Below are 26,867 nucleotides of genomic sequence, written 5' to 3' on the forward strand. Positions count from 1 at the left end.
TTATTTCAGCCTGCGTCCAATCACAGTCTAATGAGCAGATTGTTTGCAGGTTTGCTTCTTGTTGTGGGGTCTGTGTGTGTGTGTGTGTGTGTGTGTGTGTGTGTGTGTGTGTGTTTGTCTCGTCTGCTTTGTGTGCTCCTGTCTGTGTGTTTGAGACCGACCTTAAGAAGGCACAGTGTGGCAACAGCATTAATGATGCCTCCGTGATGCTGATCAACTTGGTAATGTCGCAGTGTGTGTGTGTGTGTGTGTTTGTGTGTGTATGTGTAGGGCAGGTGGATTACGAGTGTGCGGCAGCTATATGATGAACACTGTTGGTGTGGGTCTAACTTTCATGTGATATCTTGTCTGACAATGCACTGTATTATTGATTAGATATGTGACTCTGGTTTTATCGTGACGAGTTTGTGGCGGTCCTGTGCATCCACATTCTCCTCGGAACGTCCCATTTCCCGAATTGTGAAATCGTCGTTCCAATTTCGGTGTGTTCACGTACTTTGAAGTCAGAAGGTGTTTAGAAAACATGGACGCTTTTAACAAAATGTGGGCTATTGTATTTATGTGTGAAGAACCTTGAACCAACTTTTTATGGAAATGACGAGGGAGGAAGCATCCAGGCATATGGCTCCCATCCTCTCTTCAGCCAGTTGGAGCCTTTGAGCTCTGGGAGGCGCTGTAGAGTTCATCTGGCAACTAAAAATGTTTTTTAAAAGTCCTTCATTCCAAGTATTTTTAACTCCACAAAGTGACATTCAGACAACAGATGTTGGCCACATGCCTGTTTTGCTAATTCCCTTTTTTTATTTATTGGTGTTTTACGATGTCGCTTGTTTATATGACTCAGTGTCATTATTGCTTGTTCTTAATTTTCTTAAATTTATAACTTATCGAGTTGTTGTTCTAACTTGAGGCGGCGTTTACATGAATTTTCCCAGTGGAAAGCGAATTATCCTGATTATTCCGACCACACATGAACGCACGCTGGACGGTGTAAGAGCTGTACTGTGTCTTTGATGTGATGTCTGAATCTCTGCCATGTGACCTGTGTGTTAGTCTTTTCTTCACAATAAGTAATCATGCTAAAGTTTGTGTGCTGTAGAGGGGATCAGTAAAAACAATAGTATTCACATTGACGGAGAAAATGTAGCACACAGTGACACATCCTCATATGGTGTTTTAGGTTAGAGACAACCTACTGGTCTGCTCAAAGTGCATTGTAAAAATGTAACAAGTTGTTTTTATTAAAAAAAGTAAGGAAACTCATTTAATTTTTCAGGCAATGGCTTTCCACACACGTAAAACTATTATATTTTACAGCGCATCTGATGATGGTGATTTTTCTAATTAATCTTCTGTCCTAATGGAAAAAAAAGGTCCCTCGTGCTTGTGCTTACATGTTTTTACATTTACATAGGTCTTTTTTACAAACGTGTGACTCCACAATGTCCTATAGGGGACGGCATATTTAAAAAACCGACAGACACTCATATTCATTGTACACCATAACCTATATTCTTATATATAATTCTATATATGCATATGTTTCAATATCTCTTTAGACATAATGCACAAATACAGTTTACATCGTTGTGCAATCATTCTGCATTTTGCTCACGTACGTTTCTCCAGAAATAATATTTTCCGGGGGGTACAAGCTTCCGTGTGATCGAACAGTGTTTTGCTCAGTCCCCTCTGTGACATCCAGGCAGCGCTGACATCAGACCAGTTTTTAGGGCAGCTAGCCCGAGCACTTAAAACCTCTGACACATAGGGTTAGAATTTTTCATCTTGGTGTGGCCAGAGGATAAAGTCTTGCGGGTCATATCGAATTGGATTCTATAGGCTATGATCAGAAAACAGGAAAGGAAAAAAAAACTGTGTCAAACTACATCTCAGATGATTTGTTTGCCTTTCCACAAACTAAGCGGGGGACCAAGGGTGACTGGGCCTTTTCTGTTAGGGAGCCCACGCTATGAAACAAACTCCCAGAGGAGGTCAGACTGATTGACTCACTCATTATCCTCTTTTAAATCTCTCTCAAAAAATGTATTTTTTTATTGTGCTTTTACTGGATTTATGGCCGGAACTTACTTTTAGTCACCTCATAACACGTTTTTTATACATTGGCATTCTTGCAACCCCTACTTTATTTTCTTTAATTATTTTAACAATCTATTAAATGTCTTTGTCTTATTTTGCCTCTATTGATTGATTGCTTGACATTTTAACTGTTTAATTGATTATATAATTTTGTCTTTTAAAAGCACTTTGTAACTTTGTTTTAAAGTGCTATAATAATGATAATGATAATAATAATAATATTATTATTATTGTTGTTGTTGTTGATGTGTGTTCAGGGGAAGCAAGTGATGACTTACTCGTTCCTGTAACCCCCACATTTCCATCCTCTGTTTGCAAAATATAAATCAACCTCCCCAAACAATCTCCCCATCACACACTCACACTCTACTCAAGTGTTGTTGTTTCTCAGCTTTATAACGCGATAAGCAAATTCATGTCATATCAGTGTGATTTCATCAGCGTCATGTGTCTGTGACCATGTGGGACGCTCTACATGAAAATGACCCTCGACACTGTCCACACACACATTCAGGCTGGTACAGGACACACTCCCTAGTCGTCTGGCAGGAGTGAATCTTCATACCAGGCTGTGCTTGGTCAATAGTGTTCATTTATGACAATCCCCTGCTGCCAGAGGAAGCGTGATGACAGTTCACGACACTTGAATATGTCACCCTGCTCTAATTTCCTCAAGCTCCTTCCTCAGGCCACGTCTTAATCCTAGAGTTATTCAACCTGACAATGTTTTTTTATCTTTGTGTGTGTGTGTTTGTGTGTGTGTGAGTGACATTCACTCCTGTATGAGCCAGGGTGGCAATAGCAAATTTCCTAGGAAAGAGTGACAGATGACATACGACAACCAGATGAGCGTGGTGGCTTAGATCAAAGACACAATTTCCTGTCAGAGGAAATGGCGAGGAGGATTTTTATTTTTTCAGGAACAGTTTCCTCCTCTCTGAATTCTTTCCATTACGCCTATCACCATTTATATGGGCGAGACAGCGAGTGAAAGTCCCCGACTGGAATCAGCAATACTATCACTGATGACACAAGAATAATAGAACAGAGGCTCTAAAAAATATCTTACACACATCATGCAAGAGTAAAATAAATAAAACTGTAAATGATTTACTCAAGTCAAGTGACCATCATCTGCCTGAATGTTGATTTCCACGGAACAGAGGAAAGACACTGTTTGAGCTGCACAGACCCCCCCATTTAACAAACTGGCCTTGTGTGACGGTTCCACTCTGCTCACAAGCTTCCTTCATACTAAGATAGATTTGTAACTATATGGGCAGGACCAGAAATAAGATGTCATGGAGGAGAAAGCAAACACAGCGTTGTCCCCTTATTTCTTTGTGGTGCAGTACGTGAAGACATTTGTGAGGAGGGTCAGTAACCCAGTTGGTTGAAACCACACAATGGCGGCTAAATGTGAAAATGCATCATTTACCTTTGTTGCCTCTCATCTCCGTTGAGCCATTGATTGTTGACCTTGCGTGTCATTGTGTCACAAGGATGGAATTATGACAGTGGTGTGTGTTTCAATCCAGGGGCTGAATCCTTCAGAGGACGTGGTCTACCCGGCCCACAAACACTGCCTCCTTCACGGGCTGTGCAGACCACTAAGGCCAAACTCAAATGAGACGGTCTGGTCTACAGAGGATTTCTGTGATCGAGATCACCAGCTCGTCCTGCCCTTATTGCTGTTGCCTAGCAACAGAGATGAAGTTGGACACCTGGGATGCAACCGCTGGAGCCTTTGCTTCTCAGGGATGCAAGGACACATTTGTCTGCAGCGTTTAAAGTGGCCTTCCAAATGGGACAGTCTTGTCTTGCTGCTGTTACGCTGTCTTCAAATTCAGCCTCAGAAGGATGCAGCCCCTGAATTGAGACACGGCTTATGTGTATGTGCATGTGTCCTTCATATGTGGACGTAATTACATTCCCTCAGCGAAAAGAATGTGGCCACATGCGTCCCAGACCACATGTGTTGTGGAGGTGGTCAGATCTCAGGACACATTTGGATGCATTCAGACCTGTACTTAGTGCTGACCACTTATGATCGTATCAGTCAGGATGGATGTTTATACCAGGTCTGAACAAGGACTTTATGATAGAAGGCTTTCCTGGAGATGCCCATATAGCGGTGGTGTTGTCTGTGGGACAGACATTTGAACACCTGCCAAAGTAATCAAAACCACGTTTGTTATAGTTCCCGCTACAGAGGTGTGTCCATGACCACATTTTTCCATAGCGACACACACAAGGGGAAAACAATACAAGCGATGCTGTTATAATAATAATAATAATAATAATAATACAAAAAAGTATATTTAAGCTTTGATTTAAAGGACGCCACAAACTCAGCCTGCTGTGTTTCCTCTTGCAGGTTCCAGAGCCTCTAAGCTCTTCCCTGTTGCTGCTGCAGCAGGTAACTGCAGTCCGTGTTATGAAAATGATTTTAAATCATGTATTTTAATTTAAAGAAAGGTTTTTTGGGTAGCTCTATGGCTCTGTGGTGAATACAATACATCAGGCTTTGTTTTGCAAGTTGGATCAGTTGGTGACAATAAGAGCTTTTTTAAGTTTTAGAATGCGTCCCTTAAGGCCTCTATTAACTTATTTTATGCCACTTGGTGGCAATGGAAACAACTGGATTTGTTGTTTCTGTGTGAAGTTTTGCATGTTCTCCCTGTTTTCTCCATTTTCTTAGCTCCAAATGAGTGCGAGTGTGAAGGGTTGTTTGTCTGTATGTGTCACACCTGTGATAGATGGATGACCTGTCCAGGATGTACCCTGCTTCCTACCCAACATAATCATATGTTGTTGGCAACCTAAGCATTATTTTAGGGTCCATAGATAGAGATGAGCGTCACTTTGTGTGACACTTTACTTTCACATCACATGCAGTCTTTTGATATATAGTTAATAAATGAATACTGATTAAAGCATCTTTAAAAGATTATTCAACTTTATTTCAACTTAGCGTATTTCCCATTAATGTGGCTATTGTGGTTCCATGGGCCATGCCAACTAACTGCACTTGCCACCTCCTCTTCAAGGAAACAAGGACTCATGGGGCAACTTGCCAGCTGACCTATATTCATCTGTGCTCGCTGGTTTGTTTGCTTGTGTGGGGCTGACTCCCACCGCAGTTATACTGTGTCAAAGGAAACTCTAAGCTAAATGCAACGGCCCATTACCCCCTGGGCTATTTAGGACAAGTCATTCCACTTTGATGGTTGACCATATTTATCTGAACTGCAGTAAACAGAGGAGACGCTAAATCAGACGGAAGAGGAGATTTGAAAGATGGAGGCAGAGACTTCAGGCAACAGGACCACTGCAAACACAACACACTGTACCTCAGGACAGTGGTGGTTCTCCTGCGGTTACTGCTCTGCACAGAGTGGGGCCTGTTGATTCCTCGTTTAAAAATCAATATGTCCATGGTTGAAGTTAATTTCACCAGCTATGAGAAATGATTCTGTGGCACCCACATCATCGTCCTTGAGCCTTGTATTTCACTTCACCAAAATGGACTGAGGTACAGTAAGAAAAAGGGAAAACAATGTGTAAAAGTGTGGAGTTTGCATGTTCTCCCCGTGTGTGCGTGGGTTTTCTCTGCTGGTTCTCCAGCTTCCTCCCAAAGTCCAAAGACATGCAGACGGGGGTTAGATTAATTGGACACTCTAAATTGACCATAGATGTGAATGTAAGAGTGAATGCAGTGTGGGGGAGCCCTGCCTCCACTGTCAGCTGGGATTGGTTGCAGCTCCCTCCGCGACCCTCGAAGAGATAAGCAGTATAGATGATGGATGGGTAAATGGACAATATGTATCCCACCAGCAATAAATCCCATTATCTGGTTTTGTTCCCTGCTATGAACTAAGATTACAATAGTAGCTGAGTGGATAATTAGCCTCAGGTGTAAATCTCCAATAATACAAATATGGTGATGCAGGGTGATTAGGTCAGCCAGCAAGTTGATCATCTCCACAAGTTAGAATAATTCCATCTACATACTTGATATGATTTATATAAAAGCAATTTTTATTAGGAAAGAGATCAGGATTGTGCTGGTTGCCCTATTATACACTGTTTAGTTTGAGTCATTGTTTCCTTGAGTCTCCGCAGTGGAGGTGGTGAGTGCAAAGACCCATAGAGCCACAATAACCATCATTGTAGGTAAATGTGCCAGGGTGAAATATACCAGAAATACCTTTTTAACAGAGATATCAGAAAGTCATATGTGAAAAACACAGCAATTCTTTCAAATCTACAATCCTTGTTTCCTGAAAAACTATCGCCCAAAAGAAAATGTTCTAGGGTCAGCAGTTAATTCTCAAAGACAAAGAAAGGAAAACTATTGATTTAGAAGACAAAATCTAAAATATTATTGCAGGTTTTCCAGACTGATATTATATGGTTTCTTTGGACAGACCTACAACCTACATAGTATCTGATATCTTGTTTCTTTATCTTGCAGTGCTGTAACAGAATGTCCAGAAGTCCTTAATGTAGCAAGATGAGACAGTCAGCAGATGGAGTCTCCTCTCCGGAAGACCATTTGGCCTCCGAACTGTTCTTCTCCTCCTGACCAATGAGGCTCCTCAGATCCCCGTCGGGTGCGCTGGACCTCCTCCCGCTCCTGCATCTGCTCCTACATTTTAAATAATGAAGGTAATAATAATGAGCCCAAGTCTGCTCCCATCAGGAGGGCGAGAGGTCAAGCTACCTATGGAGAGTTCACTCTCCACACATTCCATGAGCAGCTCCAGCATTTGTCCCCATCAGAGGCTGCTCTCTTTCTGCTTCTGTTCTCAGCTGACATTGCTCTGGAGGTGAAGTTAAAGGACCATTCCAGTTTATTGCAAATTTGCAATTATGTGAAACAAATGGATAAGAGCAAAGCAACAGTTTGGCCACGTTAACGACTTTTTCTTGAGGCAAAACTTAAGTGAAACGAAAGCTGCTTTCAGACGTGCACTGAATTCTGCAGTTCCTCCGTATTTTCTCCAGAGGAGGTGCATGTGTGAGAGTTTCACCGCCTGGCCTCCGAGTATAATATCCGTAGAAATCAAGGAGAAGTGGATGTGAGAACACAGCAGGGGATCCAACGCAAGCGAGTGGGGGGTTTGATAATGCTTCTAACACGCGACAGATGCAAAAAAGAAAAAACTAAAAGAACACAAATGTCTCCAGTTGAAAAAGACACCACTGGATTTATAAGCGATTCGCTGAATAGCTGTCTTTTTTTTCTAGAGCTTTTCTGCAAAAAAATATATGCCTGCAACTAGACTGGACCAGGATAGTAAATGCGTGGGCCAGAAAACCAAAAAAAACATTAGGCTGAAAGATAATAAAATTCTGCGTCGAGCTAAAAGAATTGTAAAGATGGATGTGGCTTTGTCGAGATAACCTACAGTCATTTGACTCTTTTCTCATATGACAATATTCATAAGCACAGATTTGATGTTCTCATAAACTGTAACTCGACTACAAAGAGGAAGAAAACCATAGCCTACAATAAATTAAGCCATATAAACCATTGTGGGTTTACAAAGGGGCTGTTCAAATAACTCCTGTTTCCAGCCTGAATATTGTATTTGTCTCTGCTCAGTTCCAGCCCAACTCACTGACGCATGAAGCAGATGATGAAGTACTGCAGGAGTTTTGAGTATCTTGTCCTTTCTTTAAAAACGGGTCAAGGCCATTTATAATCAACTGACAGAACAGGCCTTATTCTCTTTCTCTGAGAGGACCAGAGGAGAATCTCTATAATGAATCATAGGGGGGTTATTCCTATGGTGTGACTAATCAATCGAAGGGCTTGATTACGTTTGTTCACCACTGGAACAATGAATCTTTATACCTTGTTGTCCTCCCTTGAGGATCTTTCCAAGAAGATAGCGTGGAGAACACGTGTTGACTTTTCTTTAAATCTCTGTACGTTCAATAAGCTTCACCTCATTCGGAGTTTGAGAGAACAAGGCAGGATGGGACACAGAGTTTTCTAATTGAAATCTCCCTAACCCCATCCTCCTATAAACAACCACAGCAACAGCAAAACAAAACTTCTGACAAGCCACATGGATCGAGAGACTGATTCGCGGCTAGCTGGGGGACAGCAGAGCTCACAACAAGACTTCAGGACTCTCTCCACTCAGAGCATAGAGGCCCAGAGGAGGGGAAGTTCTTGGGGTGGGGGCCTGCAAGGCCTGGCCGAGCTGTGCTGTTGCTGCGTTCTACAGTTGTTGTCAATTCAGAGATCAATGGAGACAAAGTCATGAAGACTTCAGAGAGATGCTGCATTGTTGCGGCGGAGTGTTTTACATGAGCCCGTCTTTCATAGGAGACAGGACTTTGTTGTGAGCATTTGTTTCTCATTTTCTGTGGGTCCTGGGGATCCATTGCGGTTCAGCACCAAGAGGTTTTGTTTAAATTTCTAGAGCATAAACTATTTCATCATGACATTTGGACACATACATCTTGTACAAACACTGTGGTGCACATACCCAAGTGGGACTAATAGATTTAACAATTAAGCATAAATCAAAACCATCTCTGTGAGTTTTATTGAAGTGGAACTTTTTCTGTAAAGTAATATGAACCATAATGATAGACTGTGACTGGTGCGCTGGTTGTTCTTTTGTGCAATGACTAATATTACAGGCTGGTGCTGCTGCTGCTAGATTGCTGTGATGCACAGTTTAGATAAAAACTACAAAGCAGTGGTGTGATTCGACTCATTTTGTTTAGGTTAGTGTATAAAGTCACCGTAGTCCCTTTTTTTACTAAACTAAGCACTGTTGTTTCACCTTTCTGCGTGACAGTACATTCACGAGATCACGACTGTTGGTGCTGATTCTGTCTTCACCTCAGTTAGAAGTTCAATTTTTAGGTCAAACTGTGACATTTCTGTGGCTTTAGCTGACTGAGCTGACAATGGTGTATAAGTCACCAGGGATAGGGGATCTCCACAGCTGAGAGCTATTCATTCACTATAGTTGGTTTAGTTTGAAGCTTCTAAATGAAAGATTTGTTTGTACGGTATGTGCACTTATCACCTCTGGCGCACAACTCGCTGGAGCATGTCACACTGGTGCATGGCTTAAAACATTTCAGTCCTTTCTTCAGCAAGCCTACAGCGTTGTTTATGTACTTTTTGTGATTTTAAATTATAATAAAGAACTGTTAGGAGCATTCATCTTGTGGTCAAGTTTTTACATGACCCAGTTGTAAAGATTAAACCAGGACGGCTAACAGAGGATGGCAGTAAGCCTAGCTTGCTAACGTTGGCTCCTTAGACTGTATATTAAGATGGACGACATGACAACTGGCAAAAAATTAAGCCAAACTGTTTTGATTGCCCCCTGCTGGCTGGCTGCAGTACATGTTATAAATCCGACGTCCTCCATGTTTGTGGATGGACCGAAGTAAAAAGTCAAAAAACAGGTAAATAATTTTTTCTCAAAGATGGTTTCTGTCATTTGGGGAAATGACACTGATGTATGTTTAAACACGAGTTTGGCTTGAACTATTTTATGCTATAATTGGCTGAAATGTCAAAGACTGACTGATTGGTCAAGTGCACGTATCGATGGGACTTCGCCACTGCAGCTCTATCCCCCGATCGCTACTGTGCCGACTCTAGCTCCAAACGCGCAAGATGGCGTTATTTTGGGTTGATGTCTGGATTGTGGGAGGAAGTGCACACATGTTGTCCACCATGTTCAATCTTCAATTTCAATGTATTCTCTTTCATGTGTCCAGTTGAAGTAGGCAAATTACCCGACTGTCATGACTTAAAGCAAATTTTTTATATACTGAACAAACAGTAAGAAGTACATTGCTGATGTTAGTACCCTTATGAAAAAGATCAATGGGCCATGTGGGTGAGCTGCACCAGACTCTAATTGCTTGCATTATCTGGCCCACAGATAGTCACATTGATCAAGTGCACAGCAGAACAATGGGTAATACCCCACTGGAACCAATTTAGTGGTGTAGTTGCCACCTTCGCCGACCTGACTGGTGGGACATGATGTACAGTATGGGCAGCATATAGGAAGCTGGGTGAACCACTTCATCGATCTCTCGAATAAAATCATAGCTGGAAGAGGGAAAGAGAACCGGACTTTGTTTCAGTGTTCTGTGCTCAGTTTGGTTTTAAAAGTGAAAAAACAAATGTAAAGCAGAATGTATCAGATTATGCAGTATATGCTGATGGTAAATGTAAAAGGAAGACAGCTGCATTTGTCATACCGCGCCATTGGAGAGGAGGGGGGGGTGTAGATGCCACTTTGTCTCTGTCGTCATGCTGCTGACTGTTGTGGTCTCTTTTTAACATGTTCAATTCCTCACAGATGTGGTGTTCACTTTAAAGGCATATTCCCTATCATGGCCATTAAATCCATGTAATGGCGCCAAGATGTTCCCAGAGACAGGAGGCGCATAAAATAAAGAGCAACATACTCCAGAGGAACATACTAAAACTGAAAAGAAACACTCAAAGTGCATGTTTAGCAAAAGCCACATGGTGCACGGAATAACGGCAACATAAAGCTGTTAGTTTATAAAATGGCTTCCTCAAAAGAAACCTCAGTGGCAGAACAAATAGCTTGTGGGAATACAAGACCAAGTGAGCAACATTGAAATAAAGACGTGATCTTTTAATCAGGTATGTGCAACATACAGTTTGAAAGGACATAGTAATTGGAGCATTTTTATTGTTTTTAACAAGCCTCTCTTGTGCACAGTTAGTAATGGAGAATGTCTGGCTGTATTAGTAGGGTTCCTCTCTTTTCATTGCATCCCTGCTGAGACAGTATTGCACAGCCTATAGCAAACAGACCATATATTTTTCAAGCAGACAGGCTCATAAAAAGTCACAAAAAAAAAAAGGCACAGCTCCTAATCCACACTTTAATGAGAGAAAACGGAAGTAATGACATGCAGGGAGTAATCTTTCTTCTGTCTGCTCCGCCAACTGACACCAATAACCCGTGGCCGACTTAATGCCCTGGTTGTGACACGTTGTGTAATAGCAAAGTGAAAACTTCTCCTTGGGTTTTTCTCCCACAGGCAAATATTAAGAATGATGACACTTTAACAATTGCTGGATCAGAGCGCTCAACTTTGTCATCATGAGAGAATCCTATTATGCGGCGGCATAATGGCCCTCTGTGAAAACCCGAAAGAGAATGAGTATCACAAGGCAACGGGAAAACAAAGCTTATTTGAGGCGTCTCGCCATCCGAGCTGCCCTTTGTGTCAGAGCACGGAGCCCCAATTGTTTTCTCCTCAGCGAGTAAATGCCCGGCTTAATGTGGTTCCGCGGCTCGGAGGAATGATACCGTGAGTTTAGTCCCAACAATATGATTACATTCATTTCGGGACACACAAGATTACATTGGCACTAAATGACTATACAGACTTCATAAAGTTTAACTTTGTCTTTCCACATGCAGTAAAACGGCTCCACGCTGCAAACATTTCTGGATCGCTACGAGAGGAGCTTGCAGGACATCTTGATAGGATGAAGATGCTACTTTGTCTTTTTCGAACAATGGGAGGCTGCTCAAGTTCTCCCCAGGGCTCCTTTCCCTCATTCCAAACGCCTTGATAGCTAACAATTTGGGCAATAAACACTTAGAGGAATGGCAGCTTGCCATCCCCTCCCTCTGCCTGCATTTGTCTCACTTTGTAGCATCAATAGAGGACAGCTTTTGTCATGTAGCCATAGCAAAAGGTGACAACACGTATGACATCTGAGGGCAGAGATCAGTCGTGTTTTGTATGTCATGCCATTCAGGTTATATTTGAAACATGCATGCAAGATCAAAGGCTTAGATTTGACTATGAAATGCGTTTTTTGACATGTCGGGGTGGAAGTTATGTGAAGGAATTGATCTTAGGAAACAGTAAAGGCATACAAGGTAGAAACTAACCAGAAGATAAAGAACATATTCTTGTTTCTCTTCATAAGGAGCCCTACTTTACCGGTCAGAGCAAACTGCTGGATGAAACAATGTAGCTGGTGTTTCAGAATCATCTGTATCTTATCACTGCGAGAAAAAAAAAATCCCCTAAACAGAAAAATGTGGAGAGCCAGACTTTTCCTTCAAAGAGCCTCCAGAGCGGCTGTTGTCTTTAAGGAGGGAGGGAGATTGCTTTCAGCAGCTTCGGCCCTGGACTGGTTCTCATCATTTTGACAATAAAACTCAAGGAGTTGAAACAAAGCAACGTTTCAGGAAGAAAAAAAATGAGGGGGCTAGGAGATTTCCGCTGGTCTGTGCCGAATAGTCCCCCCCCCCCAATTTCTCAATCCTACTGCCAAAGAAAAGCAGAGTGGTGGTTTTAAGGAGAGCTTTAGTCAAGCTTTTGGGGGCTTAATTCCTCTCTGGCACCCTGGGGGCTAAAGGACGAAGGGACCAAAGGGCTTGAAACGGTTCAAAGATGAATGAGTGATTGTGCTTTAAACTCCCAGAGGTTTGTTTTGGTAGTGTCAGGATTTATTGCAGCGTTTTGTTGCTTTGTTTTCACAAGCCAAATAGATCAGAAGACAGAATCAAAGTTTGTTGAGTTCAGATCAGATCACTGCGACAACACCAAGCTGACTTTTAGGCACTTACTGCTTCGTGTGACCTTGACGAGCAGACAAGATATGAGAAATGTCAAAGAACTCTATCCGTAACATCTTTGTCTATTGAGCAAAGAAACGATCATCTGTACAAAGGGAGAACATTCAATGTGCATTGAGGATATATGGGCAGTGCATGCTTTAAACAACAAGGTTTATAGATTATTCACACTATTATATTTATATATTTACAGACAAAACTGTACAATTTTTACATCTCCCTAACCGATAAATGCATTAAAAAAAGAGTCATATGAAAATACACCAGGGGTGATTGTCCTCTCACACGTCAGCGCCCGTGGAGATCTGTGATATCCGGGGGTCAGAATCGATCTCAAGGCGGTAGTGGTAGCCTTCCCACACCTCCCTGCAAGCATCTCGCAAGTCGTTGATCCGCTTCTTGATGCCCTTGCGGTTGAGATAAAGTACAAATAGGAAGATGAGGCCAATGAAGCCCAGGACTAAACCCAAGAACACATAAGAGGTCTGCAAAGCAAGGTCGGCCCCTGCGTCTCTCTGGTGGCATCCAAGAGTCATGGTGCCCACAGCAAGCATGGATGTGTTTCTCATGCTGGTTGGGAAGGAGCACACAAGACTATCAGCGTTTCTAATCCGCCCCTGGGATCTGTTGAGCCACAAAGCGAAAGGTTCAATTCCACATGTGCACGTGAAGGGGTTTTCTTCCAGCAGGAGAGCCACTCTGGGCAGGGAGTCCAGCTCTCGCAGGCCCTCCTCCGGAAACGTCTTGAGGGCGTTAAGCGTGAGGTCCAGCTCCTCCAGGCGCTCCAGACCTGCGAGGGTGGAGTTGTGGATGGCCACCAGGGAGTTGTTGGACAGCTGGAGCCGTCGGAGGCTGCTCAGGTGCGAGAAGATGCGCGAGGGCAAATAGATGAGGCTATTGTGGGACAGGTCCAGTCCCTGAAGGGTCCCCAGGGAGCTCCAGCGGAAAGACGTGGCCAGGTCCATCACTGTCGAGTGGTTGTAGAGGGCTCGGCTCAGGTTCAGCTCCTGCAGAGACTGGTTCAGGACGGTGAAGGCCTCGGGGTGAATGATCGCCAGCTGGTTGTTGCTCAGGTCCAGAGAGCGAAGGCTGCGGAGTCCGGCAAACGTGTTGGACTCCACCTCAGATATTCTGCGTTCGAGGACATCCAAGAGACATTGTTTACACTTTGCAGACCAAGACTTCTACTACTTAAAATACTACTTAGGAACACCACTGATCATGGATGTCATTTTAATACACTTTTTTAAAAAAGTGTCATATGACCAAAATCAAGAAATAGGTCTGACAGCTACATTTAAGGAATAATGAGGACAAACCAATGACTGAAGACGTTATCCTAAAAGCTACCATTTGCACTGGTTCCCCCATGTCCTGTTTGCTTTGCCTTAGCAGCAGAGGACAGCGCAGGACAGTCTTACCTGTTGTTGCTCAGAGACAAGTTGGTCACGTTCTCCAGTCCTTTGAACGACTCTGGACCAATGCGACTGATCTGATTCCCGGTGACGAACAGATTCCGCGTGTAGCCGGGGATCCCCGCCGGGACACTCCGCAGGTCCTTGGAGACGCACTTCACGGTGTGAGCCGCCTCCGAGCACTCGCAGCGTGGAGGACACGACGCGTGGACGGAGCAGAGGAGAGCAGCGGAGGAGAAGAAGAAGAAGAAGAAGGAGGAGGCGCACCGGTCCGGATCCAGCATGTTGGTAAGTGCACTTCCAGTGTGCGTGTGCTGCGGGAGAAGCAGTAACTCAACTAGCACACAGCGGCGGGAGGATCAAGTAGAAATGAGACGATCAGCTCCTCCTAGACTTCATCAGCCTCATCTTCATCGTGCGTTGTCCCGGCCGGGAATGTGCGCTTCAACTTCGCATCCGTGCACAAAGTGTGGCCGGGAGGCGGCGGGCTGTGATTTCCATGAGAACAGAGGAAGGGGTCGTGCCGATCAGAGGGGTGGGGGGGGGTGTTGCTTGATCCTTGTGCCGTGGCAAAGCGGGGCGTCGCTCTACTTCTCCAACAATGAAGTTAAAAAAGGACCATCCACTCCAGCGCGATGATCCGGGGGAGGGGCTTCTCTCCCGCCTGTACATCCCCCCCACACCCCCAACCCCCCCATCCATCAGGGATGCGTGAGGAGAGAGAAGCTCAGCCAGAAGATGTAACTAAGTACATTTACTGCGTTACTGCACTCAAGTACGTGCATATGTACATTACTCAAGTTGTTTATTTTACTTTTCACTTTTATTCCACAAAATTGATATCAGGACATATATGTACCTTCTACTCCACTACTTTTTAACATCGCATTTATGGCAATGCAACTGTTTTCAGTAGCATCATTCTCCTTTTGTGCAATAACTCAGAACTGCATAGCCTACTTCATATTTTGTGTATATTATATATACTTTGACTCTCAAACTTTTACTTTTTTATTATAGCTATGTGCCACCTGTCTGCCTCTTTGTACTATCTGTCTATCTAGTCTGTATAATTTGGGTATTAAACTAAACATACAGTAGACACAGTTAAAGGTGTAGCACACTGTTTCATTATCAGAGTATATTTTACTTTTAATACTTTGAGTACATTTAAAAGCAAGTACTTCCTTTAACTCAAGTATAAACGTTAACGTGGTACTTTTACTTGAGTACATTTTTTCCAATATGTTTTTTTTACTTCAGCAAATGTTTGAGTACTTCCTCCACCACTGCTTCAGCTTCCACTCTCCTCATTAATTTAATATTTGTTGTATCCAGGCCATATACATATAGTCCCTCACCTCGGTTTATATGTAAGAAGAGTTTATAGGCCAGGTTTTCTTTCATTATTTTATTATTCACAGTTTGATTGGTAGAGGTTTCTGTGTGTATTGTGATCAAATGTGATGACTGCCTTTTAGTTTCACTTTAGTGTTTGGTGATTCTGACGTCTCTGGTCATTCCCACCTACCCAGGTGGTATGGTAAAAGTGGGGGGAGGGCTGCTTCATGGGGGCTAGACTAAAGAAGCTTTTGATCCCCCCCCCTTTCTTTGATAGCAGCATAATGGCCTCTGTGTGACTTTACGGCACTTTGGTAGCAGGGTATCAAAGCTGTGACGTGTTTCCTTCCTTAATGTGTATTCTGACCGATTATGATGATTGTCCCACGAATCACTTCTGAGTGTATTTATAGAAACTTGCTGAGGAGAAGGATTTAGCCTTTCATGGCTCAGAGAAACTCTTAACATCATCTCTCCTGCTGACAGCCTTGGTGAAACACAGTTGTAACGATTTAATCATGGAAATCCAATTAGAAAATAGCATAAACTCCCCAAAAGATCTACAATAATAGACATCTTTATTGGTATTATAGCTGTAAGTCTTAAACACATTCGAAGTTCACACAATCACTTGCAGTTGAGTCTTACAATCCCCAGTGGGCTAAATGATCTGCAGCATAGAAGACATTTTGGGGGATTATAGAAACAAAACGAGGTTTGGAAATTGCAGACTGGTATATATGGATAGTGGCACTAATAATAGCATCCCAACTGTCTTTTGTCAACGGTCTGAATCACTGGGACCACATGTCTCCACATTCCTGGACCTGGCTCTTGGATACAACAAGGCACCAAAAGCCGGCCACATCTAAAATGATCCCCCATGAATGTGGCCTTCTTAGTCCAAATGCTCCAACAAAGGACTGGTGTGCCATTTTATTTGAACAAGTTTCTTATCTCTCTTCCTAAATTATACATAGACATTTAAATATGAGACGCAGTAAAATGACAATGTTGTGAGTTTCGTCAGCTGACTTCAAAGGGCTATTCATTCATTACCTTTCATGGCGCCCAATGCAATGAATAAGCTGTTTCACCAAAGAACAAGCGACATATTCAAAGACATATTTTTGCTCTCCCCCCTCTATTTTATGACATTTAGCTCCATTACAGAGAATGAAAGGGATTTTCACTTTTCTCTTTGTTTCTACAGGTATTTTCCACCCACACCATCACTGAGTTTGGACAGAGATGGAACATATTTCCAGATTACTGTGAGTAACAGCCACCTGCATGCAAGGCCATTGGTCTGCTTCCTTGTATCTAATGTCCAGAATATTATATACTATATTATATATTTGAGATTTTAGGGCATAAAGTGGTGTTTACAATATAAGCTATTTACTTCTTGGTGACATAGCTTTAAAAAGGGAAAAGACAAACATGAGTTGTCCCAGAAAGGGGGTTTAAAATATTCACAAAAGGGTTTTTAAAAAGACAATATCCACTTTCCAAAATGATGCCAGATTATCTGTTTCTGTCTTTGTTCCCTTGTTTTAATGCTCCGAGAGAACAAAAAGTTCTGAGGTATTCCAGAATCTGGAGATACACACGTTGCGGGCTATAGCATCAAATTAGCATTAACATACGCAGGCCTGTTATAGTCTAATTTATTATATATTCCTTCTATGGGTTTACCAGCTATCATATCTTAACTTGAAACTGATAAAGAGAAAGATATGTGTGATGCATATCAAAGAAATCAATCGATGGCTGCAATGAAATGCAGCTGATAATTAATCAAGAAGCCATAGTATGAGTCAAACATAAACTTCATTCTTCCTCAAACCCTCCCTATTTCTTGCATGCATGCAATACACACATGCTGGCATGCAATCACATGCTCTCTCCTGTCGGGTGCATGACTAAAGCACACACACAAACACACTCACACAAATATGCAGAGATGAAATGCAGAATTAGAGTAAAGAAAACAAAGATGACACTAAATTATTCAAAGGATAAATCCTTAGAGTACGTGATCAAGTTTGCAAAGTACACAAAGAGCACCTGGTGTACAGTATAATATGTGTTCAAATATTTACAGGCAACATGGCTGAAATACACACAAAAAGTCCAAAGAATATCTGCTTTCTCTCTGAGGAGAGCACAGTTTAGAAAGCTGGCACTGTGTTAGCCCTACCTCGTATTAGCCCCATTACCACAGAAATAAAACTGACTTTAATTAAAGGCTCACACTCTCTGTGCTGGATTACGGCAGGATGTTGGCAGGTACATTATCAAAGCTTCGTGAAAACAGTGCTGACATTTCACAATGACCTCCGAATCTGATCTGCAGAGGTGGAAAACAGCAGGAGCGACGCTGGTCAGTCGCCGGGAGAAAGTGGGGATATTCAGCAGGGGTCGGTGAGTGTGAAAAACCTGAGGATCCTGGCTACCTGCTGCTTCTGGCAGCACCGAGGACAAAGAGAGGGCTCAACACTTTTTTTCTGTTTGATTGCAAACAATGAGGGATTTGAATCTACTCAAGAAATCCATGGCAACGGAATTTGTGCGTCAACCATGATGTGGACTTAACGTTTTCTTTTTGAAAACAGCTGAAAATATGGGATGTGTGAGGAAGGTCGTTTTTAGGCACTGCTTTGTCACATAGTCAATCTAGGTGTATGAGGTGATACATGTAATGCACATATAAAAAATATTTCTTTTTAGAAGATGCAAACTTTCTAATATCTTATGGAGTTAGACTCCATCCATACTGCAACATTTTGTTTGGAAATGGCATTTTCAAACTAACATGATATCTGGCCACACGAGCGTTTCTGCCCGTCCAGACTAAAACGCAGCCCCGCAGTTATCAAACTAAAACGGGCCCCCAGCAGCTTTGGAGTACTGTGGACGCCAGGCGTATCAGCAGGGGAGTTTATGCATTTTCAAACAAAAACGTAGTAGTATGGATGTAGCCTTAGTCTGAATACAAGTAAGAAAATGTACAAACCGCTCTGGCACATGTTAGTTGCTGTAGAACTGTAGAAGAGCTATGCGAGACCAGGAATGAAATGCAATAAATTCCCTTTAAAAGGCATGTAACTGTTTTAACATTTGTACTCCCGGGTATAAAAATGGCATTCTGGAAGCACTGAGTTATTCCTCACAAAGCAAGATCATCAACATCTGAAAGCAAGGCATAGATGTGATTCCTTCAGAGGATTCAACAATGTACGCACCTCGGTTCAGCTATAAATGCAGCGAGACATTTTCTACACTTTGCAGGTGGTGATGGCTTTAACCTGTACTCAGGCTTTCAATAATCAAAATCCAGCAATCATAATCCATTAAGTGTGTTTGTATGGTCCTGGTGGTTGTGGTGGTGGGAGGGGGTATTCAGTCACTTCTCTCAAAATAACTGAATATTAATGGATTTCCGTCACTAGGCTATTTCTGCATCACCACTGGAGAAATGCAACAGGCTTTCCACAGACCAAGCATGCGTACGCATGTTGGGACACTGTTAGGCATTCTCTTGAGAGGTGAGTAGTCTTTATGTCCTCTGTCATGTTCACTCGACACTGTGTAATGCCCCTCGCCCATCCTTGTTGTTAAAAAGGTCATCCCCCCACGTACAACCTGCAGGAGGTTCCACTGTGTACGTAACCTGCCTCCCAGGTCACCGGAGGTTGATGGCCAGGGCCACTGTCAGGATGATGCCCATCAGCATCAGGAAAGGCAACCAGGTCTTCAGGAAGCCTGCACAGCTGCATCAGAAGCGGAAACACGGAGAAGAGCGAAGGTGAGGAAACACAAGAATGAGCACAGAGGTACAGTAGATACAGAACAAAGGCTAAAATATGACTGTGTAGATCAGGGGCCTCATTTATAAAACAGTGTTCCCTTTATAAATCACAGTGCACCTGGAAACATGCATATGTGACTCTGCCTCAAACTCCACCCTCTACACGCCCACTGCTGACCAATCACTTTTAATGGTGAATCGTGGCATCAAGCGATTGAGAAGAAGCGCAACTTTCTGACAGAGACACAGAGGAGTTTGTTAGTGAGTTGGAGGTGAAGAAAGACAGATGATTGCTTGGTGGCAACAACATTGATGTCATTAATAAAAGAAAATGCACAGAGTGGAAACGTGTTGCAGTGAGTGAGAGTGAATAGGACAGAGAGGACAGTGCCTGAAATAAGAAGGTGGTCAGATTTAAAGATGGAGGCAAAAATGTGAGGGGACTTGTTGTATCACCTGAATGTATTTTAATCATTCAAAACTGCAGGATTGTTCAATTCAGACAGAGCTGCCATATCCTCAATCTATAAAATGTAACAATAATAATATTTTTTGTAATTATGAAAGGAGGCGTCACATAGAGGTAAATATTATACAGTGTTAATCATATCACACACATACTTGTCGGCTAATTAATCCAGAGTAGTGAGTACTTGTGTTTGTACGGGCATTGGTTCAATTCTGTCGGGTCGGTCTGTGTAATACTGGACTCAGTTCAACATAAAGATCCAAGATCCCAGATCTATAGAATCTATATCAGTCAGTCATCATCATGGGCCAGGAAATCTTCACAATCACTAAAAACAAATTTTCTCCTGTGCCAGTGTATCACGAAGCATTAGGCACGAGTGTCACTGCAGTAATTATACTGTATTTACAGCAATCCGACCGATTACTTCACACATAAGTGGGATCCTAACCTCCACTCTGGGACATTATTTGGACTTCTGCCTCCACGTTAACTGCAGCCATTTTACACACACAACATAAAAAGTCGTACTCGTCATTCAGGCGCACGGTTATAAAAGATATTATTATAAACTATTAATCACTTGGTTCTGTAAAAGTTATTCTATGCCATTTTACCATCATTTGCTTTAAGTTGGTTTATATCATTTTCAATTGAAGGTTCTTATGGAACAATTATGTCCGCGAACACAAATAACGCAGTTGTTTTTAATGTGAAAGATGAAGTGGATCAATAATCTGCTTCAATTCACCTCCTCATGTCACTATTGACACTTTCCCGTCTCCAAAATGTTTGTACGTATGGGTTTAAGGTTGCGTAAAAAAGTGCGCACATCCTCCCGACAAGTTTGAATTTATAGATCTCAACGTTTGTGTGAGAAGTGATGTACGCTCAAAATGGGGTCTGAAAGATGCATACGCAACGGTTATAAATCAGGCCCATTGTCTTAAAAAAGACACTCGTCAGTTTGCCTGCTCTAAAATACTTCCCCACATGTGTCTCCCATGACCACTTATGATCAGATCTCCCTTTCTCGTGCTGTATGCAAATGAGCATGCACGTCATTTCTGTTCGCAAAAACTAAACTGTTTGGCTGAACAGATGTGTCCATTGTCAAAGTGTTTTTTTGGGGGGGGTGAGTGTGTGTCTTTGTGTTGGTGTGGGAAGGAGAGAGAGATAGATCGGAGCCAGGAGGCTCTGAGTGAATCAGTGCACGTAGCACATCAATGAAGATGAAATACAATGAAGATTTCCTCATTTTAAAAAAAAATCATCATGCTGTGATCAGTGTTAATGTTGTACCTGTGGTCACAAACAACTGGTCTCCAATGAGTCCTCAGTGTGTCTTGTGGATATTCACATCTGTATCTATATCTCCAAAACATCTCCTCCCCCACCACCCTGATACAAGTCATCAATAACCCTGAGCTTGATGACAACGGTTCAGTTGGATGGAGCTGTGATACTAGAGGTGAAGTAAATTAATGGCTTAATGGCTTAAGACTTTTGTGTGTTATTGTCATAACTGCTCTCTATAGCACCATTTCACGCTGCTTTTGATTTTACTGTGGACACATGCTGCTCATTTACCTTGTACAATCATAACTGAGTTAATGGGATGTGTAGTCCACTTGTGCAACCGTAGAAGGCACAATCAGGGCTTTCTTTGTCTCCCTCTCCCTGTCTCTCTCTCTCTCTGTCGCGTCCTGATACACAACATGCTCATGACCGACCAGTGAAATCTAGCCCGAGCCCCTGGGATCCCACCGAGAAACCACATTCACAAGCATAAGCCCTATTTCTTATGGTGGCACTGAGGACATGATAGAGCTGCTACTAAATCGGTTGTTAATCATCAGATATTTTTGGCCTGAAGATTACAATCATGACAAATGAAAACAAGATCTCTGTTTGTTCTGCATAGGCAAAATAAAAGTCTACAACAGCCAGGCATCAACAACAGATTTTGGATAGTTCAAGGTGCTGCTCTGTCAGGTCTGTATTCTAGCAATCTTTGCGCCGAGCTTGCATGTGAAACAGCGTCTGAGCTGGACTGAGGTCACGTGACTGATCTGGCCAGAACATTTTATAGTCTCGCCAAAAAAAACTTGTTTATTTTATGTTTGCTATGATTGTCATGCTGCGTTCTCCAGAAACTGGACCACAAGTTACTCAATGTTCACTCACTACTGATGAGGAAGTCCTCAAACACACTTAAAGCTAGTTTATATCTAAATCTCCTACTTAGTAGTTTTCAGACACGAACTGCAGAAAACTTGGAGTTTGGCTTTCACATATCGAACAAAGCAGGAGATTCTCTGCTCAGACCCGTTCCCAGCAACTTTTTTTTACAGTTTTGCATCCATCACGTGTTAGAAATGTCATCAACTTGCTCACAGTGAATCCTCCAGAAAATCTCCTGTTGTTTGCTGTTTTCTCACATGTGCTCACTCAGACATTATCCAGAGCTTTTACTAGGGGGCTGACAGGAGACACTGGAGAAAATCCAGAGATTTTTCGGGAATTCAGTGCATGTCTGAAAGCAGCTCTTGATTCACCCAAACTTATTATTTTACTTTTTATATTACTTATGGATTATTAATGTAGTTTTCCTTGTGTCACCCCATCTCACCTGACGTGCTTTCCGTAGATCAGAGCGAGGAGACAGAGTTTGACCATGTTCCACGAGGTACTGTTTTCATACCGCATCAGATTTAGAGCCATGGCAACATGCGAGTGACAGTTGTCACAGCAGAGGTTGTGCTTCAGAGAAAATAAGAGAACAAAGGTTAAGTGGTCTATTATTATTAATATTTGGAAATAAGGGATAAATCCAAAGTCCTTATTACCATTCTGTGCTTATACTCCTCCGACGCATCATGCACTGCCGTGTCCCAGGCGTTGGAGCCACTAGCGTAGACTTTGCTTACGTCAAGCATCCAGTATCTACATTCAGAGAGAAAAATAAACCGTGCTGTACTGGCTGAAAAAACCTTGGTGACGGTGCAATCACAACATCCCAATGATTTTTATTTACTTACTTTGTTGGTCTTCCAAAAGCCATGTTGTCTTCCTGCGAAAAAAAGAACATACTGTAGTTATTCTGTACTGTATTTCTGCCGTTGGTTCAAATGATACTTGTTTTTGACTTGGTTCATGTCACTTTTTTGTTTTGTTTGCAATATTTCCACAGTTGCAAAGCTAATCATTTGACAGTAAAACAAATCAGCCCGGTGATAAACAGTCACATGTGCACTAACATGTTTTTGGACTCTTTAGACACTGGAGTATCTCAGTTCAGTTTATTGGCTGGTGGCAATCAACATAAACGGTTGGTTTTAGTAATTTAGGAAATGTGCCTCACATCCTGTTTATCTTAATTCACCATCAACTTTGTTTGTGTGAAATGGGCAAATGAGTCCACGTAATAAACAGTTTTTATTTATATCCGAAGTGACTCCAAATGGGGCTTGACAACAGATTATTTTATCATTTTGAAAGGGGGAGGAATGTAAGAAACTGGTAGAATCTAAAGCACATCTCAAAGTGTTCCTGGGTTCTTTAGTGCGCATTTTAGGAATCACCACACCCACCCTCTTCAAATCAGATATTCAACAAAGTTGTGTTTAGTTAAAAAACGTAGCCCCATCGTACTTTAAATTTAATCTCGTGAGCATTGTAAATTAGGTTTAATCTTGTTTATGATTTACCAACACACAGAACATCATCATCCAGCGTGCATGCAGGCCATCCTTCCACATGGATTAACTTGTATCGTTGATGTTATATTTATAACGATTATCTATTGATTATCATAACAAAAGACAAAATGATCACCGCCATAATAATTAGATACAGTTAGTCACAATTCTTCCCGACAGTTGTGCAGTGTTTTGGCATCTGTGAAGCTTTCAGTCTCATTGATCTATTACTCAAACTGGACAGTCTGGATCAAATTACAACACTACTGGAAAACCACTGGAAGCGATTGTAAGTGACTTACAGTAAACTGCCAACCTCTATGGCTTTGACTCAGTGGTTAGAAAGGGGCATCCACTAAACAGAAAGTCAGTGGTTCAATCCCCGGGTCCTCCAGTCTGCATTCTGTAGTGTCCTTGGGCAAGATACTGAACCTCAGATTGCCCTTGACAGCTGTGCCGACAGTAAACTGCTTTAATGGATCACTAAGACTGGAAAGGCCTTATCAAAACAGTCCAATTTTTTATACAGTTTTCCAAACAGTCCGATTTCAAGTCGCCCGTAGGTGATACTGAAAACACATTTCAGTGGACCACTTAAAACTAAAGGTCAACACTTCAAGCTCATACTCACTGTCTTACTTCACACCCACTGTGCCAGAATACAGCCAGTGTACTTTTAATACTGAGATATTTGTTTACTTTTTGTTTTTGTTTCCATTTTGTGTCTTTCTCGTGTTAGAAGCGTCATAAAAATCCCACATTCGCTCTGCGATGTTCCCACATCGACTCCTCCGGACTTTTTGTGGACTTGATACTAGGGGGCCTGGTGGATAAAGTCCACAGAAATTCTGGAGGTTCTCACTCGGACATTTGCGTTCACACGTACACGTCCTCCGGAGAAACTCAGGAAGATTTTCAGAGTTCAGTGCACGTCTGAAAGCAGCTATAGAGGCAACATCATTTCCTCAGCATCAGACACTGTAAACAACACAGGATCATAGTCATTACTCACTGAGACAAAGTAAGGTCCGGCAAAGTCTCGAATGACTCCAGTGGAAGTGCAGATTCCCATGTGACCAATAAATGGAAACAACCATCTGAGAGAGAGAAAAAAGTATTTTAAATATAACATGTTTTGACACACACACGTTTAAAATATGATGTCTCAAAAAAGGGGAAAAAAATTCATATATATTTGCTGACTTGAAGCTTGGATACATTAACAGGTGACCCAACTCCTATGTAACAAATCGACCTTGGTCTGCAAAAACAACAGCCGCATTATTGCTCAGCGAAATTCAATCACTGATGTCAAATTTTGCATTGAACTTAGAAAATAATAGCATGCAAAATAATCACTCATAAAAAGCTTAAAACATCTTCTCACATGGTTTATAAATTCAAACAGTAGAGCAGTTTTTTAGATGCTTATGTGTTGCAGCCTAACAGACACATTCGTTTACAGGGCCTCTGTTTGATCAGGTCATGGGACAGGGACAAATAAATGATTTCTTTATATTTAGCACAACTGGCTGTACGAATACTAACACTGTACTGATAGATGATAATAGATAATGGAAATCAGAGGCACTGAGTTGACACGCAGTCTCAGGGCTGAACAGTGGTGCAGCCAAAGTGAATCCTTCTTCAGAAGTAATAAAACAACAGGAAAAACACAACATTCCTCCATACTGCTTGTGTGGTGTCATCCAAGTGTCCACAAGCCCCGACATTCACATCGACTCCAAACGGCGTCAGTTACACTGTGTTTTTTTGTTGTTTTAATACGTTTGAAGAAGAAGTCACAACAAAAGTGTTTTGTGGACTCAAACACTCCCCCAACCCCTCCAGCAGCATAGTGGGGAGTAGATCATTTATGAATTTGAATTTTTCAGTGAACTATCCCTTTAACCGCAACTACAACCGATTCATGACTATCACTGACCTCACAGAAAAAGCGTTTCCCATATATAGATGCACTGTGTGAATGTGTGTGTTAATAGCAATAAACTGTAAAGTGCTGCGGGTGGTCATCACGACTAAAGAAGCGTTATACAGATACAGACCATTTACCTTTCCCTAACCACAATTTACATCTCACCCCTAAACCTGCACCAGGACCTCAGAGGTTAGGTTTGACCCCTTTAGGACCAGACTTTGGTCTTCAGTCCTTAAACGGCACTTACTTATAGCACTTTGTAGTTTGGCATTCTTGAAGAAAATTGTACTTTCTTGATTCTTGTTGTTCTGGGTTTGTACCCTCATGGTTGAATGCACTTAGTGTAAGTCGCTTTGGATAAAAGCATCAGCTAAATGTAATGTAATGTAATGTTTATGCGGGAAACAGCTCTCACTCACTCACTCACTCTCACTCTCACACACACACACACACAGTTTTGATATGTACACGCAAAAACAACAATATGGTTTAGGCCCTTACATTTTCACTTGTGCTTAAATAGTTTCACACACCTGTACTTGTGACTAAACACTGTCTTATCTGTACAGTGGTAGGAACACAGTAACTTTATAACACTGTAATAAGTTGTCTCAGTGTCATAAGCTTCACCCTCCACTTGTTGTTTGGTTGTCTATCGTTATTGCGTTAGTGTTAGCTGGCTTTGTAATTGTTTTCCACGAGATAAACGTGTGTTGCTAATTGGAGTCATCGATGTGTCTTTACTCAGTGTTCGACACATGTGTCCGAGGCGCTGAGCAACAGGAGAGGGGACAGTACGTAGCTAGCTAAGCTAAGCTAGTGGAGCTGTCACTTGGTGCCATGTCCCGGGGCTTCGGTCCGGCGGCTCAGCGGAGGTTCACTCACGATAACACGGGGATGGGCGTCCACACGACGCAGTACGGGAAGCGGCCGGTGTCGGGGTTGATTCTCTCGGACGCTGTGTGGTAATTCTTCATGGTTTCTTTGTCGACATCAACATCCGCCATCATCAGCTGAGAGGAATGAACTTCAGCTGTCCCACTTCCAGCCGCGTGAAGTCAGCCGACCGCACGGAGCGAGGCCGGAACACGTGCGGTGTCAGCTTCAACATAAGTCATGTACATTTATTCTTTCCTTTTTTTTTCGTCATTAACTTAAAAAAAAGCGCGGAATATAAACATTGTTACCATAATATAATACTATATATTTTATAGGGAAAACCACAACAGAAAATACGCGAGCAAATTGTGTATGAATAGCAATGAAAGATGTGTTGTTAATAATAGATATTTTACTTTGAAAGGCACAACGGAAAACGTTCTTTCTATTCTCTGTAACTTGCCACTGTAGTGTTGCTTGGCAGCAACAGCAGCTTCCGGGGTTTCTGTGAGCTCAACATGGAAACATGTCCTTAATAACACATGAAGAAAATATTGAATTAAAAATATTTTTGA

At 42.2% G+C, this 26,867-nt stretch overlaps 2 protein-coding genes across 2 annotated transcripts; both read right to left on the reverse strand.

The window, feature by feature from the left end:
• Window positions 1-10,742: 10,742 nt before the first annotated feature.
• tpbga (trophoblast glycoprotein a) lies at window positions 10,743-15,905 on the reverse strand. Its single transcript, XM_035183131.2, has 2 exons — window positions 14,156-15,905; window positions 10,743-13,865 (listed from the first exon to the last, which is right to left on the reverse strand). Exons 1-2 carry the CDS (start codon window positions 14,431-14,433, stop codon window positions 13,016-13,018), a joined length of 1,128 nt encoding a protein of 375 aa, XP_035039022.2. The 5' UTR covers window positions 14,434-15,905; the 3' UTR covers window positions 10,743-13,015.
• Window positions 15,906-16,051: 146 nt separating this feature from the next.
• On the reverse strand, window positions 16,052-26,487 carry tmem222b (transmembrane protein 222b). Its single transcript, XM_035183133.2, has 6 exons — window positions 26,299-26,487; window positions 24,487-24,571; window positions 22,815-22,846; window positions 22,623-22,719; window positions 22,406-22,536; window positions 16,052-19,266 (listed from the first exon to the last, which is right to left on the reverse strand). The coding sequence occupies exons 1-6, from the start codon at window positions 26,421-26,423 to the stop codon at window positions 19,179-19,181; spliced, it is 558 nt and encodes a 185-aa protein (XP_035039024.1). The 5' UTR covers window positions 26,424-26,487; the 3' UTR covers window positions 16,052-19,178.
• Between the last annotated feature and the right edge of the window lie 380 nt (window positions 26,488-26,867).

This window comes from Hippoglossus stenolepis, chromosome 17 (genome assembly GCF_022539355.2).
Source record: "Hippoglossus stenolepis isolate QCI-W04-F060 chromosome 17, HSTE1.2, whole genome shotgun sequence".
Classification (NCBI taxonomy): domain Eukaryota; kingdom Metazoa; phylum Chordata; class Actinopteri; order Pleuronectiformes; family Pleuronectidae; genus Hippoglossus; species Hippoglossus stenolepis.

Coding starts and splice junctions, on each gene's coding strand:
- tpbga (XM_035183131.2), bottom strand. CDS start 14,433: ATGCTGGATCCGGACCGGTGCGCCTCCTCCTTCTTCTTCTTCTTCTTC. Junction 13,866..14,155: donor TTGTCTCTGAGCAACAACAG/GTAAGACTGTCC, acceptor CCTCGAACGCAG/AATATCTGAGGTGGAGTCCA.
- tmem222b (XM_035183133.2), bottom strand. CDS start 26,423: ATGATGGCGGATGTTGATGTCGACAAAGAAACCATGAAGAATTACCAC. Junction 24,572..26,298: donor ACGCCCATCCCCGTGTTATC/GTGAGTGAACCT, acceptor TCTCTCTCTCAG/ATGGTTGTTTCCATTTATTG. Junction 22,847..24,486: donor CCGGACCTTACTTTGTCTCA/GTGAGTAATGAC, acceptor TTTTTTTCGCAG/GAAGACAACATGGCTTTTGG.